Here is a 16,902-nt window from a genome sequence, read left to right on the forward strand (position 1 = left end):
TTCCAAAGGATTTGTGCCATACTCAATTACTTTATTCTATTACTTAATGGGCTTTAAAATTAGCTTTAGAAGATAATTGCTCAAATAGCTGAATGTTAATTGAATAACAGATGCTAAAAATGTAAAAGTCAGTAAACTGCATAACAAGGTTTTTGTATCTGAATAATGAAAAGTATGTACAAATCATAGAAATAAAAAAAATATTGCAAATTTATTCAAAGAATCACAGCATTTCAGATTGGAAAGGCCCCTTAGCTATGCTCATCTTCTCAATTCACCATGTTCTCTTCAGTACTCCTGGCATGTGGTATTTCATTTCAATTCTATCAGAAATTAAGAGGAAATTCACTAACATCCAAGAGCCCTACCTTTCACTTTAGAACACCTCCAAATATTAAAAAGTAATTTCCATATGTCAATCTCTGTTTTTCCTTTTGAACCAACACTACTTTTTTTTTTTTCCCTGACAGTTCTTCAAGAATGTTCAGGTAGCTCATAAATGCCTCTGACTCCTTATTTATTCTAAAATAAATAAAAGTGTTTATTCTGCATCTGACTTTTATTTCTCTCTAAGCTTCTTGGGAACATTTTTGGATTATAATTTTCTACTTATATTTTTATGAACTCTTGTTCTTTTGCAGGCAGAATTATAATCTTTTCGTGTCTATACAAATGGGAAAATGCATGCAAAAGCAGATTGAACTACAGTGTTTTGTAAAATGTAACCAAGGCTTAGTCTGTGTTCTTCCTTTTTTTTAACAGGTTTTAAAAACTGATCTAGAAAAGAAAAAGCAAACCATGGACAAACTCTGTTCACTCAACCAAGATCTCCTTTCAACACTGAAAAATACATTGGTTGCCCAAAAGATGGAAGCATGGTTGGACAACTTTGCCCAGCGCTGGGATAATTTAGTCCAAAAACTTGAAAAGAGTTCAGCACAGGTTAGTGATAATCAGTTCAGTTCAGTCACTCAGTCGTGTCCCACTCTTTGCGACCCCATGAATCGCAGCACGCCAGGCCTCCCTGTCCATCACCAACTCCCAGAATTCACTCAGACTCACGTCCAGTGAGTCAGTGATGACATCCAGGCATCTCATCCTCTGTTGTCCCCTTTTCCTCCTGCCCCCAATCCCTCCCAGCATCAGAGTCTTTTCCAGTGAGTCAACTCTTGGCATGGGGTGGCCAAAGTATTGGAGTTTCAGCTTTAGCATCATTCCTTCCAAAGAACACCCAGGGCAGATCTCCTTTAGAATGGACTGGTTGGATCCCTTTATTAACCTACAGTAAATTATACTTGAGATTTTTGAAATCTGCAATGAGAGTGTGATACTGTAACCCTACAGAGGATGTCACTGGATTAGTCCTTGCTAAGTATTCAATTAAATAATAAAGATGGTTCTCTTGGTCGCCTTTGACACTGGAGAATGTGGGAGAGGTGGAGGAATGAGTGCTGGTGGGCTGAACTCGTTATTGCTTTATAGGAGGGTGATGGTTCAGTCACTATGTTGTGTCTGGCTCTTCTGTAGCCCACCAGGCTCTTCCATCCATGGGATTTCCCAGGCAAGAATACTGGAGTGAGTTGCCATTTCCTTCTCCAGCCTTAGACGATAATCCTTTCCAATTCAATGGGAATGAGGATGAGTAACTTAGACAGTCAGACAACGTGGTAGGAAACTGTGTCATCACAGTCTAACTCCAAATCATAGATCCCTGAAATAATGAGGGCCATTAATTGACCTCTGCATTTTACACATGAGAAAATTAAGTTTAGGGAGGAAAAGTGAACTGTCCAAGGAAAGTCAATGACAAGAGCAGGACTGGGGTCCACGATCTTTGATTTCACCAAAGATATCTTTCAGTTAGTGCAAGTGAGGTTATAATCAGTGGATTTTCTGCCATAGACTGTTGACTCCTAAAATCATGCAACCTAGTTATACTAACACATATAGGCTGTATATTAGGAAAACATCTATGTTATACTTGTAGTGTCATGTGGTTTTTTGTTAAGAATTGTGAACGTTTTGGTAAGGTAATATATTTTTTTAATGGAGTATTTTTTAAACTTGAAACTCTTATTATCTGATATGGTTGATGGTGGAATCATGGGAAGTCATTCAAAAATTAACATCATGTTCAATAGTGTTTAATACATTCTGCCATTTTGTTTTGTGTTATACAGGCTAACTTTTACTAATTGGTCCCAGTTCATACCTCAGTGCACTGTGCACATACCCTTGTTGAAACCATATTCAATAGCTTTAGGCTTATATCTACTGTCTTGTGAGACAGTGCAGGGAATTTTGTTTTTTGAGACTTGGCATCTGATTAGCGGCATTTAGGAAATGTTTGTTGAAAGATGAAAAAATGAAATTTGAAACATTGCTCCTAAAATATATAATTTAAATGATCAGCCAACATACGCAATTTTAAATCACAGTTCCATCTTTTCGAATCAAATTCATATTTAAAGTTTATAGGAAATCCAATGGACGGAGGAGCCTGGTAGGCTCCTGTCCATGGGGTCGCAAAGAGTCGGACTTGACTGAGTGACTTCACTTTCACTTTTCACTTTCATGCGTTGAAGAAGGAAATGGCAACCCACTCCAGTGTTCTTGCCTGGAGAATCCCAGGGACGGTGGAGCCTGGTGGGCTGCCGTCTATGGGGTCGCACAGAGTCTGACACGACTGAAGGGCGACTTAGTAGCAGCAGCAGCAGCAGTGGATATGCTAGTGATCTTACCACCAGATCACGATTCTTCTTATTATATGTAATCTGGCCTTGGCTACGTTGCATGACCATTGACATTTATGTAACAAATATGTCATACATTAGAAAGTGTTAACTTTTTAAACCAGCAGTGATATCATTCCAATATATGCCCATCAGCTCCATAGGTTATTGGTGCTGTAAAATGATCAGTTACCATATTAAGAAAGACTGGCATTATTTGAAAAAGAAAGATATTTTGAAATGTGTCTCTTTAAAGGGATATATTCATGGACGTGTAACTGTTAACATCAGGTTGCACTCTGGTTCATTTGCACTATTGGCAGTGGTTTTCCAAACTTGAGTCTGCCTGATAGTTACCTGGGAAACTGACTCAAATGCATAGTCCTAGATTCCGTGCTCAGAAAATCTCATTCAGTAGGCTTGTAATCTACATGCAGCCTTTGATAAAGTCTGCCAAACATATTTTTTGAAAACATTGAATTGGTAAGACAATGACATATGTGCCAGTCCCTACATTCTGGTGTTCCTCAGTACTGCCTGAAATGGGAAGAAGAGAGACCTTTCTGGCAGTGTAATATTTAAATATACTCATTCCGTAGAATGATACTTGTGCATCTCATCAAAATCTTACTGGTTTAATTATTTAAGTTGGTTAATTAAAAAAAAACTTAGAAGCCTTATTTTCTAATGGCTTAAAAGTTATGAGACTTTGACCTTGGGCAACTTAATCTCCTATTTTTGAATTTTTCAAAATCTATGATAAAATAGTACTAGCTTTGATTTGTTTAATTCTCTATAAATTGACTTCCAACATATAATATAAATCTGTTCCACTTGCTCCCTGGGATTTGATGAGAATAAAATGAAGCCATAGACATGAAAGCATTTTGAGGGAACAAATAAAGATTCTCTTGATATGCAAGGCATACTGTTTAGTGAGTCTGGATGGCTTGTTATAGTTCACTGTGATTTTTTTAAGATGTTTTTATGTAGACCATTTTGGAAGTCTGTACTGAATGTTACAATATTGCTTCTGCTGTCTATGTCCTACTTTTTTGTCCATGAGGCATGTGGGATCTTAGTTCTCCAACCAGGGAGCAAACCCTCCCCCCTGCATTGGAAGGCGAAGTCCTAACCACTGCACTACCATGAAAATCCCAAGTCTACTATGATTTTTTTAAACAGTTTCTTTTTAAACCGTTTTACACTCCTATACCAGACCAGAAGCAAATAAACAACATTATATTAGCAATTTGCTTCCTCAGTCGCTAAACTTGAGCCTTTCTTAAGCTCATGTCTCAGTTTTCACTCTTCAGTTTTTCCCCAAAATGTACCATCATAGACCCATCCAAATCATTGCTAGGGGCTTGGGACTCTTAACAGGATAAGAAGGAAGCTACCCAGGGAAATAGGAATTAAAAGGAGATAGACTGAGACAAGAAATAATATCTCATAACTAAAAACAAAAATTGATTTTTCTTACTCATCAGATTGAATTTGATCAAAATGGCATAAGAATTCCAAGAACGTTGAGAGTATGGTTTTGACTTTAAAGAACAGAACTTACTTGTATGCATACATTCCAGCATGTTTGTCAGAGAAAAATATTCCCATTAATGACACAGTATGCTCAGTCTTTTAAAAATTCTTTTAAATGATTGTTGTAAAGAATGAGCACAGTTCTGGTAATAGTAAAATCCAGTAGGATATAGGCATTGTGACTGAGATGACAAGGCATCTGTTTATGCTCATATAAAGAGCATCGTGTGCCTGAAATTTTGACCGCTATTCAGGTCAAGGCTTTGAGGGATTTTGACCTTATGAAACAGTAGCGTGGCAAGAGATCAAAACTTGAAAAGGAAAAAAAAAAAAAGCAACTATGAGGGCTTCTCTCTTGCATTTCAAAATCAGCTTTGTGTTGAATAACACCTGAACACAAGCTAAAGATGCTGAAGTTGATAAGAAGGTGGCCTAAGAAAATAGAAATACTTTTTGTTTCCAAAAGTTGAAAAGAATAATAACCCTTGCCATGTGGTTCCTTAAAATGAGAAAAGAGAACAAATGAAATATACCCTGGATTGACTTATTTAAATACTTAAATGACCCTATGTGTCCTCTATATTTTTGTAAATGTGCTTGCTTGTTGACATTTACTCAGCTGCTTTTTTTTTTTTCTAAATATCGTGCCCCTGATGAACATATTTATATTTTGATTGTAACTAGGGGATAAGATAATTAGATTTTCATTATAGTTAATATTTTAAACTTAAATATAATTTCAATAATTTGAAATATTATTTTCCCCCATTGAACTGAAATCATAGTATACTATGGAAAGAGGATATTATTCATTTGCTCTATAATTTATTATGGTAATTAATGTTAGACTTGGCAGTAGGTATTTAGATGTAAGAAGGTATCTATCTAGATAAGTCCCAAAGTCTGTAGTCTTGTGATTTTTAAATAGAGAAAATTATCTTCTTTGCCAGAAGTAGGCAACATTCTATGACTCATATAAGTTCATAGATGTTATTCCCATTTCATCAATATTTTGCTCTATTTCTAATGAGCATTTTTGCGATGTTCTGAACTATAAGCACAAAAATCTAAAAATAAAATCAATATACTCAGAATTCTCCTCCTCTTGAACATGAGCATTCATATTATGCTTTGTAAGTCTGTTTCTGTCCTCACACATCCCCAAATAGAGAAAGTGGTTATTATGTATGAATATGTCTGTTCTACATTATTTATATTCTGTAGAGAGTTTTCAAACTCCTGCCAGACATGTGAGTAATGTAAAACATGGTTGAAGATAATAAGCTAGTATTTTTTATAATTCCAGAAATGCAAATAGATGCAAAAGCATTAAGATGAAAATTTCTGTATTTGCCTTTCTTTTCTGAGTCCATGCTTATTTTTTAGAGATCCCTGGTTTTACTCTCTATAAAATATTTTACATGCACATTCTGACTATACCTGTTCTCAAAGCATTATTTTGTAGACCTCTTGATACATAAAATGTAGTTACGATTGGTTTGCCTGTCATCCTTTTGCCAATGATTTTAATTAAAAATACTCTAAGGCCTTTCAATTGACAACCCTTTTCAGTGGTTCCTGAAAGCTCTCCAAGTCTAATCAGTCTGCTACCAATTAAAAAACAATTTTAATGGCTTTATAAAACCTAGAATTAAAGTAAATTTTCCTCACTTCTTTTAGGTTTTTTATCTTACTTAATTCATGGTCTAACCATCTTGAATTTTAGAGCATCTTTTGGTTAATTGCTTAGGTTAAAAGTTTGATTAGAAAATTTCCAAGTTACAACTCAAATAACTTTGGAAAATAGCTGTATTCTTTTGCTCCCTTCAGCTAAAGTAGAGGTTTGACAATGGGCCTTGTGTATTTCAGTGCAATTGGTTTTATGTTGTAAATTCATTTATCCACTACAACATAAAATGTTGTAGGCACTGCAAATTTAAGAGACTAGAGTTGAATTAACTGTTGGAACTGCTCATTTCTTACTTATAAAATGAAAAAATTGGCCTACGAAGATCTCTGTAGTGCCCTTCCAGTTTTAAATGTTTATGATGCATTTCTCTTTGCTTGAAATTTTATATAAAACTCTGGAGTAATTAGCAAAGAGATTCCAAGTATCTCTACTATATAAATCTCAGGAGTCAGCTGGAAGATGATAATAAAAATAAAATTTTCTTCCTATTCAAAGAAGGCTGAATTCTGAAATAGTTACTCATCATGAATATGTAATTAAAATACCATGAAGATAAAATACTCAGCCTCTATATGATAAATCTGTTGTCTGCTGACAATAAATAACACATCAAGAAATATACAAGGGTTTTTTTTTTCTTTTTTCTGTATGCTTAATAATCTGCATCCCTAAAGAAGGTGTCCCATTGCTTTATGTCTGATGGTGTACAGAAGAAGGTCAAGTGGATCAGAAAAAGTAAATCTCATTGCTTGTTGAATTTTTGCAAAATGTAGTTAATTCACACAGTTGCTCAAGTTCTGTGTTTAATACATATCATGAAGCCAACAGATATCTCTTCTTTCTAGCAACTTGTATGAAAGAGAATTTGAAGTGAGGGACAAAATACACAAAATTAAATGGCACCCCACTCCAGAACTCTTGCCTAGAGAGTTCTATGGACGGAGGAGCCTGGTGGGCTGCAGTCCATGGGGTCACTAAGAGTCGGACTCGATTGAGCAACTTCCCTTTCACTTTTCACTTTCATGCATTGGAGAAGGAAATGGCAACCCACTCCAGTGTTCTTGCCTGGAGAATCCCAGGGACAGGGGAGCCTGGTGGGCTGCTGTCTATGGGGTCGCACAGAGTTGGACACGACTGAAGTGACTTAGCAGCAGCAGAGTTTTACAGAATAAACCTTAATTATTAGATAATGTTTTCTTAAATGGGAGAATGACTTCTTTTATGATATCTCTTCAGTATTGACTCTTATCGTGCCCAAGATTCTAATGTCAGTATCTTCAAGAAGCTATACTGCCTTAATATCAGTATCAAAGTAGGAAAGTAGCTGTTAACTACAATTTAGTTACCAAGCCACTCTCATGAACTTGAGCACTCCTTCGTGCTACACCTAGCCTTGGTAATTCCTCTGCACTTGTTCATGAGATAGAGCATTTTATAGTCTTTTGATTAATAACCCAGCTTCCTTTGTGAGCACCTGAACTTTTACCCCAGTTTCCTCATGAAGTTCAACCTATAAATCCTTTCTGTGCTTAGAACTGGAATCCTTACATCACCAGGTAGGTATGCCTTGTGCTACCATGCCTGTAGAGATCATTTTAAGCCTGGCTACCAATTATCAGCTAAAGCTGTTGCTGTGATTATACAATATGTTTTACGCTGTAGAACTGCAGTCTCCCCATACCCATTAAAGGTCAGTCATCACTCTAAAGTTGGGTACATATAAACAATACAACCAGAAACTTCAATCCATGCTTGTCAACCTGCTTGTACCATTTTTTTAAAATCAGATATTTTTTCATTTGATTGGTTTTGCACAGATTTTATTATTATTATTATAGTTTATCAGGAACTAAAGGGCTTTAAGATTGTCATATGCCATTGTGTATACCTTCTGTCTTCTTCTAACTTTGTATATATATGTGTGTGTACACAAACAACATACCCAATTACACCTCTTAAAGTCACCATTCAGACATTTGAACAGGTGTGGCAGCAAGTGATCACAGCTACTAAGATTTGGATTAAGGAACAATTGGACTAGGGTTTATAGTTCCGCTGTGCTGCTTACAAGTTGAATCTGTCTGAAATTTTTACTTCTAATCTATAAAATGGAAATAACCTTAGTACTTGTTCTTAGGGCCTTGTGAGGTATGACAGCTACCACTATTAAGCCTTCACTGCTTAAGTAAACACCTAGCTTAATGCCCGAAACATGCAGAGAGCTCTGTAACTTGTAGCTTTTATTACAAGTATTTTAATACTAATAAAAATGATAATAAATGAGGTAACTGATTTTTTGTACATTGAATCTCTTTTAGTAAGTTTTTGAAAAATGTTTAAATAGTATCTCACAATGCCAGTAGAAGTCTGTAACCTCGAAGAACTTACAAAGTCAAGACTATTTAAATAATTAAATGGACAATTAAAAGGTGCAGTTAAGAATACAAGCCAAACTGAAAGAATGATAACAGCACGAAGTTAATTTAAAATGTAAGAACAGGTGGTAAGTACAACTAGTTCCCCATAAGAAGCTGGCCATAGTGATGGAAAATAAATATTTCCTTTCATTACATGCTCTTTTATATTATTGAAATATGCTTGAATGTACATATAGTTCCTTTTCACAATGTGCATTTTTAAACAAATGGAAGAGAAAATGTTAAGAAAGATTTTCATTGTTTGAAAATAGTATGGATTTTCCAGACCTACTCAAATTATACAACCTTATTGCAAAAAGATACACACCCTAGGATGATTAAGATACTGGGCATGTGCTCTTCTAATTTTTCTCACGATGGGAAAAATGTAAAATTTGGAAATTAACATATATCTCTTCATGAGTAAGGGTCAGTATAGAAATATTCCCGAATTTTCTCTGAACTTTTCAGTGGTTATTACTAATGTGTATCCAGAGAGTACTTACTGGGTTCAAACATTACATAGTTGAATTCTTGCAACCAGGATGGGCTATGTGTTTGGCGAGGTTCAGTGCAGAATGAATATACAGGGGTTCTTTCCCAAAATTGTTAAGAATGTCAAGAGAGTGACGGCAGAGCATGGAACCAAGTGTGAAATCCTTTTGAGTGAGGGGACCTGGGTGACTACATGAGTTGTACACCCATGATGCAGGTCTTGTTTACAATACTCTTGTGAGAAATATATTCCTATTCATATTTTACATATGAATAAGAAAACAAATCAATGCTCTGAAAGTATAATCAGCCTGCCTCAAATGTTACAGGATGTGAACTGTGAATCTGGTGTTTGAAAATTGTGGAGCCTGACTTAAGGACCTCCACTTTAATCATTGTAAAAGGAACTAGCTTCCAAACCTAAAGACAAATAATTCTAAACTAATTCTTTTCCATTTTTAGTAGCTAGTTAACTGATATTTCAAGGGGATAGTATTTAAAAACAAACGTCTTTGGTTTTCATGAGGATTTGCTTGCAATTATTTTGCATACCTGTATTTTTCATATGGAACTCACCTTATTTCATAGTTATTGGTGTGGTTGTCACCTTCACTACTATACTGTGAGATATCTAAAAATAGAGATTCCATTGTATTCATTTCCTGGATGTCCTTTATATACTTATGTATCTGATATGATACTGATATAAACATTGTGATTCAGCTGCTGAATAACTTCTGCAATTTTAGATTGCTTTAATGGAATATTATGTCCAAAGCCAGAAAATCTATGTTTTGGAGCACCAGTCAGATTAAATCTAGTTCTAGCAAGTGTCTGGTATTATAGAGCTTGTAAATAAGATTTATCAGAGTCATGGTTATCAAGCCTCAGACCTTTAAGATTGTCAGGTAGAAACAATATTTACCTTACTCTGTGGTTCAGGGTTCAAGATAGATTTTATTTTATTATTGTATTGCTATTCATTGACTTTTTAGGCTGCACCCAACCAGGGATCGAACCCGTGCCTCCTGTAGCAGAAGCACAGAGTGCTAACAACTGGACCTCAGGGGAATTCCCAAAGAAAATGAAGTCAAAATAATGCAGGCTTCCACTAGGTGTAAAAGATCTTTGCCGATGGGAAAATTTGCTGCCATACTCAGGAAGGACTTGTCTGCTTCTGGAAGTAGTGAATCCTGTAATAAAGAGGAGGTTATACTCGGTGACCTCCATAATCCCTTCCTGCCTATATTTTTAATGATTCTAACAGATAATTAAGTGTTCACAGTCAATAGCTAAAGCCATGGGGAAATTTAGTACCTAACATTGTTTGTTATTCTGGTGTAGGTTTTGAAAGTAATTATGAGTCTGTTATATATCATGAATTTTATCCTATATTTGTAGGGTCAGTGCACAGATGTTTTCTTATATCATCATCACTAAAGAAATAAGTGATGCAGTACAGTGATAATTATAATATAGAACAATTACACAAGTCTGCTATTATTTGATGAAAAATTATTGTTTTTTTTTCTTTCTTATAAGCTTTGCTGTGTTCTTAAACGTCTTTTCATAATATATGATGTTGCTGTTATTCTTTACCCTCCATGGGCACTTCAATGAATTTCATAATAAGTATCAATGAGAGGATATTATAACATTTTAGAAACTAATTTCACAGCCAAATACTCAACACACATCTTTCGTAACATTGGATATAACTACAAAAAAAAAAAAAGTTTTGTATTTTTGGAATCTCTGCACTTTGGTGTCTGCACATATAAAGGTAGAAATTTCCCATCAGAACAATATTTTCTTCAAGCCATCATTGTATATCAAAACAATATGCCCATAGTTAAAAAATATTACTTTGAAAAAATTAAATCCTCTTTAAATCCAACTTAAAAACTCTGTGTTCAGGACTTCCTTGGTGGTCCAGAGGTTAGGACTCTGTGGTTTCACTGCAGGGGGCAGGGTTCAATCGCTAGTCCAGGAGCTGAGAGCCTTCGAGTCACATGGCTTGGCCAGAAAACTTCCCCAAACCATGCCCCCTCCCTCCCCCTCCCCCAAAAATTTTGTATTCTTTTTGGTCAAAGGTAAAGTGAATTTGATCATGCAATTGTCATTTCATGTTGAGTTCAGTTAGGCTTGAGGTTCTATTTCAAGCATTTAAAAAAAACCATGCTACTCTCTGCTTTCATTTTGAGATAACTCATCAGTGGACTATATAATTATCATTTGAAGCTCAGTGATTGATTCTAAATAATGTATCTATGGAGATCTTAGAGAAGATAAAATCTGTGCTTGACACATGCAGAAACATGATATCTCTTAATGTCTTTTTTTTTTTTTTATCTATTTAGACTATCAAAATGGTAGTCCCTAAGGCCTTGGCTTGCACAAAGGGTAGCACTTCTAAAGTGCATTTGTCAAAAGCATTTTTGCATAAGATATCATGAAAAAAAGATTTCATTACCACATGCCAATTCCTATGTGGAAGCTAAAATAAGATTATGAGGCTTTCCTGATTGCCTCCCATTGAGGGAATTGGTCATCATGTGTAAGGCAGGGAGGTTCCTCCAAACCTTGTCCTTATCTCTTGACAAATTCAGGAGAATCAGTCAAACTAATCTTGGCCCCAACCAAATGCTTGTCAAGTACCTGTGAGTGGAGCCATAGCAGTTCATAGCAGACCTGTTTTGGTCTCCTTGGATATAGATCTTCAGAAAAATTTTGATTACTAGAAGTGTAATGATTAATATCACAAGAAATAACTTTTTGCTCCTCATAACTGAGGACTGTAAGGCAGCATTGGTGGTTAAGGCAGGAGAGTGTCTCACTGTTTGTGATTTATCAGTCTGGTAATGACTGTGTAGTGAAGGGATGACCTCTCATGATGGCTCACAAAACATATTATTCGAAAGAGTTTTGACCTATATCTTTAAAAAAACAACAACAACAACAACAAAAACTTTTTAAGGTCTGAACACAAAGTATGATTCTAAACTGAGAACACTCGAATGCTAATTTTGGATACTCAAATGTTTTAACTCAATCACTAATTTAAATCAAGAGCAGTATGCTTTTTAGCATTTGAAGAACATTCAGCTTAAATGTATTTCTAGACTGATCACAACTTGATATTAACCATTTACTATAATTTAAAGACAGATCACTTGCTTGATTAAAAAGTCATTTGTTACACAGTTCAAAGAATTTTGTGTCAAAATTTACAGACTATAAATAATCATATATATGAAAACCAAAGATGCATTCAATGAACTGTTTAATAAACATGTAGAGTGAGCCAGGAGTGAAATTGGTCCCGGAATACTTTAGCAAAATTTATGTTAGCATCGTGAACACTTTAAACAGCATGTCTAATTAAATGTCAGATTGACACCCTAAATTTTCCTCCTTTGCCCCCTTTATTTCCCATAGCTGGACCAATAAATTGAAGAGGCACTAAGTTTACTCCTGGTTTTGAGATTACTTGCCTTTATGATTTCAGTCAACATAACTTGAGTCAGATAAAACAATTTGATTTGGGTTCAATATGGTGCTATTTTGATCTGAAGGTCAATTTACCAACAAGCAGGAACAGTTTCTCATTATTTTCTTTCCCCGCTCCGAGCAGTCTTTACTGAAGTCTTTCAAGCAATGTGTGACCTCTGTTTCAATACTTCTTGCAGATTTCACAGGCTGTCACCACCGCTCAGCCATCACTAACACAGACAACTGTAATGGAAACGGTAACTATGGTGACCACGAGGGAGCAAATCCTGGTAAAACATGCCCAAGAGGAACTCCCCCCACCACCTCCCCAAAAGAAGAGGCAGATTATTGTGGATTCGGAAATTAAGAAAAGGTGAGAAGCTCTTGCTCATGGCTTTATCCTCAAGCAAGGGTAATTGTTAAGAAGGACAACTCATTTACAGCTATTTTGATGGCAGTGTTTTTATTTAGTTTTCCCAGAAGGCTCTGGTGTCTATAATGTCAGTTAAGTTAGTGGGGAAAATTATGAAGTAAGTTGTAAAATTTCTTCAAGCAATCCCTGGCCCACCAGAAACTGAATGCTTAATGGAAATGTGAGTTTTTTTTCTGGATTGAAAGAGGAAACTGCAAGTGATGAACTGCCATGGATACAGTTTATCCTGAAAGTTTCCTTTTTTTTCCTAATCAAGAGCCTGCTTATTCAGTGCTACTTTTGCATTAAATGCCTTTTCCAAGTAATGGAAAGGACATTTTCATGAGGAAGAACTACACCTATAATAGACGCGATCCATTCTGTTAGTTTACGAGAACATAATGTCTCAATCTGCGCGTCCTAAATCAGGAGTAATTACAGAACAGATTTCCTGTTCTTTGATATTTATAAAGTCTTATCTTGAAGGTGTTAGAATTCTTAACTGATCTTTTTGTGGATATTCTCAACTAGACATTGTAGATAAGTAAGGTATTATGTAAATTGGTAGATATATTAAAATGGGAATAAAATGTCATAAATGCAAAAGCTAGCATGAAAATCAGAAAAATGGTACAATTTCCTTTTCATGCCAATTATTATAATTCTAAGATTAAGAAAGAACATTAAAATCTGCCTTACATTTCTAAGCAGCATTATATTGGGGGATGCATGGAACACTTGACATTAGAATTTGTGTATACAAGGGTAGGGAAACATGAGAATAACATGTACGTAAAAATAGTGTCAGATGTTTTAGGCAAAGGAAGAAACACCTGGAGAAGTTTTAAGGTACATCATTTGGGACTTTCTTTTTTTTTTTTCATTTGGGACTTTCAATGTTGTGATTTAGTCGCTAAATTGTGTCTGACTCTTTTGCGACCTCATGAACTGTAGCCCACCAGGCTACTGTGTCCACGATATTTCTGAAGCAAGAATTCTGGAGTGGGTTGCCATTTTCCTTCTCCAGGGTCCCCAACCCAGGAATCAAACCCCTGTCTCCTGCATTGGCAGGCAGATTCATTACCACTGAGCCACCAGGTAAGCCCTGGAACTTTCAGTACTTCCCTGTTAATCCGTGACTTATAACCTACTTTCATAATTCCACAGTACACAGAAGGGCTTTTCTCCCTGGCTGGAGCTGCTTGGCTGAGTGAATTCTCTTGTCCAGAGCTCAACAAATTAAAACCTACAGGCTCAGTCCAGCCCACTGCCGGTTTTTGTATGGCCCATGAGCTAAGAACTGTTTTTACATTTTTAAATGGTTGAAAATAACCAAAAGAATTTCATGACATGTGACAATTTTCGGAAATTCAAAGGTCAGTGTCCACAAGTAAGGTTTTATCGAAGCAACGTTGGACTCATCCTCCTATGTATCATCCTTGGTTGTTTTCACATCACAAAGGCAGGGTTGGGTAGTTGTCGCAGAGAGTATATGACCTACAAATCCCCAAATATTTATAATCTGCCCCTTTATAGGAAAATTTTACTCAGCCTTGTTCCTATCAGATGGTTCTCGGATCTTTGAATATTGGCATTCTATGTGGGATGACAACTTCCAAGAATTCTGCTCATGATAGTGGTTGAAATTTTAACATTCATTGATGGAGAAAGAATATGACAGCAAAAATAAATCAGTAAAGCTCTTAATGAATTTGCCTTTTATTAATCTTAATAGCATGGCTATTAATTTGATGCCTTGTTCAATATATGTCTACAGACAATGCCTGGTAGGCACATGGATTTATGGATCCTTTGAACAACCTAACAGCTTTCCAACAAATATCTAAGCAGAGCAATATGGAAACCTAGTTAACTTACCCTCCTAATGTATCCATGACCCTCCTAATACGGATATTAACAGAGCAGGTTGATTCCTGTTTATCTCTATCTTCAAAACCATCTTCTTGGTTCCTGTATTTGGTTAGGAAAAATGTGTTCTGAGCACATTTTTGTTTTCAAGAGAGTGTGACTAAGTGGTGAAATGTTTTGTCTCCTAAATTCTGTTTGTATCGTATGCTCTCAGCCATTTTTTTTAAAGTTCTTTGAACGACTTGTCCAATTAGGAACCTAAAGGATATATTATTTAAATAAAAATTGACACTTATTGAGGATTTTATTATGTACTCAGCACTAGATTAAATGCTTTATTTGCATAGCTCATTTATTCTTCCCACTGACCCTACCAAATAGCCATACCCACCAAATAGTTATGGCTATTACTCCTATTACACACAGCTTCAGAGTGCCTGTGTCAGGGTTTCAGCTGAAGGAACCTGACAACAGAACCTGGACTGTGCAGTTAAATGCTTCTTTGGTAGATGAATGACCAAGGTGATCTTAGGTCTCTGTTTGCCTGAATCATCACAAATTATAACTTTTGTTCCAGCATAATTATTTAAAGCACCAACTTTCACTCTCAGATGTGTCCTGATTTGGACAGTAGCGTAACAGAGACACTCTGTGTAAGAGTCAAGATTGACCCTTTTAGACTGAACAAAGAGAGCAAATGAGCAGACATTTAGGCACAATTAAATTGAGTAAGTGATAACTGTTTATAGGATGGGAATTGGTTGAAATATTGTAAGAGTTCCAGAGGTGTCACGCAAACATGACTGAAAACATCATGGTGGCTAGCATTTCTTTCTTTTCCCAGGTGAGAACTACTAGTGTTTAACTGCAAAGAGTGTAGTGTTGACAACCTATTGAATGCTGATTTAAAAAAAAAAAAAAGATCTCTTTTTTCACCTACTCTGACACACTACTGTTCTACCCCTACTATTCTTTACCTGACTTGTTTTCTTCCTTTTACCTAATTCTTATGGTAGTATCTCATAAGTTCAAATCTTTTTGCCCTTCTGACTTCTTTATCTGAATTACTCCCTCTCGATGATTCAAGTCTGACTCTCAATGAATGACTCCCAAATTTCATAGCTTCATATCTGATTCTTTCCCTCAGATTTTACTTTCTATCTTTAAATCTACGATCTGGATACTTCTACTACTGCTCTAGGCAGTGCTTCAGTTTTTATCAATTCCAAACATTTGTTGCCTCCAATTACCCACACCTAGTTACTCAGACTGGAGAAGGCGATGGCACCCCACTCCAGTACTCTTGCCTGGAAAATCCTATGGATGGAGGAGCCTGGTAGGCTGCAGTCCATGGGGTCGCAAAGAGTTGGACACGACTGAGAGACTTCACTTTCACTTTTTACCTTCATGCATTGGAGAAGGAAATGGCAACCCACTCCAGTGTTCTTGCCTGGAGAATCCCAGGGATGGGGGAGCCTGGTGGGCTGCCTTCTCTGGGGTCGCACAGAGTCGGACACAACTGAAGTGACTTAGCAGCAGCAGCAATTACTCAGACATTGCACACGTGTTTTAGTTATTGTAACTCATTGCCTGCATACCTAAAGAAGTAGGAAATATTGGAAAAATCATGGGCTTTGGAATCAGGATTACTCAGGTTTGAAATCTGCCTGTTTTAATTACTAGCTTATGATTCCAGCAAATTATCTAATATCTGTGCCTCAGATTCAATATCCTCACTTTATTAAACACTGGCTGTGAGGATTAAGTAAGAAGCATTTAATACAGTTGCCTGTAAGGTAGTAAGAATTCAACAAGTGCCATAGCTAGTGGTCTTGCTTGCTTATGTTAATGCTGTGGAGGTAGAGGCAGTGGTGGAAATGATGGTGGTAATTGAGGTAGTGATGATAGTGAAGATGATGGTTGGTAGAGAAGGTAGAGATGGTGGTCATGTACTATTGGGGAAATAAATTCTGTAATAAGCATCCTCTGAAGCTTACCAAATGTAACAGAAAATTAACTTTTCATCTTCTTCTTCAAAACAGAATTTACTGTCTGACTTCTCCATTTCTGTTCTTTACTTTTTTCCTTAATTATTATTATTACACTATATTATTGGGTAAGTGTCATCATTTTAGCCATTTTCCAGTCATTCTGTCAATGCCATGCCTTAAGCCATATACCTCCTTGTGGCCAATTTGCCCCTCCCCTTTCTGATTAATCTGCCTTCAATTAATGTCCCTAAAGTATTGCTTTTAT

At 36.1% G+C, this 16,902-nt stretch overlaps 1 protein-coding gene across 1 annotated transcript in view; it reads left to right on the forward strand.

The window, feature by feature from the left end:
- DMD (dystrophin) overlaps positions 1 to 16,902 on the forward strand; it is a gene marked incomplete in the record, with an annotated part of 2,117,027 nt that overhangs the window by 699,418 nt on the left and 1,400,707 nt on the right. Inside the window, 2 exon segments of the mRNA XM_018043695.1 lie at positions 763 to 942; positions 12,563 to 12,738. Of these exon segments, the coding sequence (XP_017899184.1) occupies positions 763 to 942; positions 12,563 to 12,738 (356 nt within the window).

This window comes from Capra hircus (assembly GCF_001704415.2).
Source record: "Capra hircus breed San Clemente chromosome X unlocalized genomic scaffold, ASM170441v1, whole genome shotgun sequence".
Lineage (NCBI taxonomy): Eukaryota > Metazoa > Chordata > Mammalia > Artiodactyla > Bovidae > Capra > Capra hircus.